Source organism: Charadrius vociferus, unplaced genomic scaffold, assembly GCF_000708025.1.
Source record: "Charadrius vociferus isolate BGI_N301 unplaced genomic scaffold, ASM70802v2 scaffold977, whole genome shotgun sequence".
In the NCBI taxonomy this organism is placed as follows: Eukaryota; Metazoa; Chordata; class Aves; order Charadriiformes; family Charadriidae; genus Charadrius; species Charadrius vociferus.
In genome coordinates, this window is record NW_009649328.1 from 97,700 (window position 1) to 98,469 (window position 770).

At 57.0% G+C, this 770-nt stretch overlaps 1 protein-coding gene across 1 annotated transcript in view; it reads left to right on the forward strand.

Moving 5' to 3' along the window:
- Positions 1-607: 607 nt before the first annotated feature.
- Positions 608-770, forward strand: part of LOC104290375 (aurora kinase B-like) — a 4,531-nt gene continuing 4,368 nt past the window's right edge. Inside the window, exon 1 of the mRNA XM_009889471.1 lies at positions 608-695. Within this exon, the coding sequence (XP_009887773.1) occupies positions 608-695 (88 nt within the window). The remainder of the gene's footprint in view (positions 696-770) is intronic.

Here is a 770-nt window from a genome sequence, read left to right on the forward strand (position 1 = left end):
TGGAGCAAGTGGGTCGCACTGATCACGCAGCGGGCTCACGCGGGAAACCCCAGTCACCCAGGAGCTCTGGGAGGGATCACGGACTGCCCGGAAGGCAACGATTTCAGACTATGGCCGGAGGAGGAGGTGACACGTGCAGAAGGGGCCCCACCGCTGCCCTAAATGAGGGTTCTTCACCCGGTGCACGAGAGCCCATCAACCTGCGGAGGAGAGACATTTTTATTTCAGTTCTGCAGATTGATTGGGGTGCTGGGCGCTTAACAACAGCCAGCACACCACTCCTTTCCAGCCCCCCAATATTTATAATGACAAAATACAGCCGATGGGTCGATCATGGCTCATTCACCGCTCCGAACTACACACACGCATCTAAGGTCATGCTTACACCACTTGGGGAGGTTACCTGATTTGCACGCTCGTTACTCACAAAGGGGGTGTCTTTGAGCATTATAATTACCCAGGTCGGTTTGGGATACACTCTTGGCTCCAATTTGGCCCAGGAGTTGTATTTCGGTCCCTCGTGCCTCAGTCAGCAATGCAAAAAACCACACAAGGCACAGTGTTGTCTCACTCCCTGTTCAAGGTCAGGGACGTTCCCGGCGGGACCATGTCCCACACCAAACTTCTCGATAAACCTTTAACTTCGTTCTTCAGACGTGTGCACCGGGACCCTGCGCCCCCCTGCCTGTGCAAGGGTGAGCGCGCACCGGGACCCTTCACACCCCGCGGCACTCCGCACCTCGGTGCACAGGGGCGGCCGCGCAGCAGCG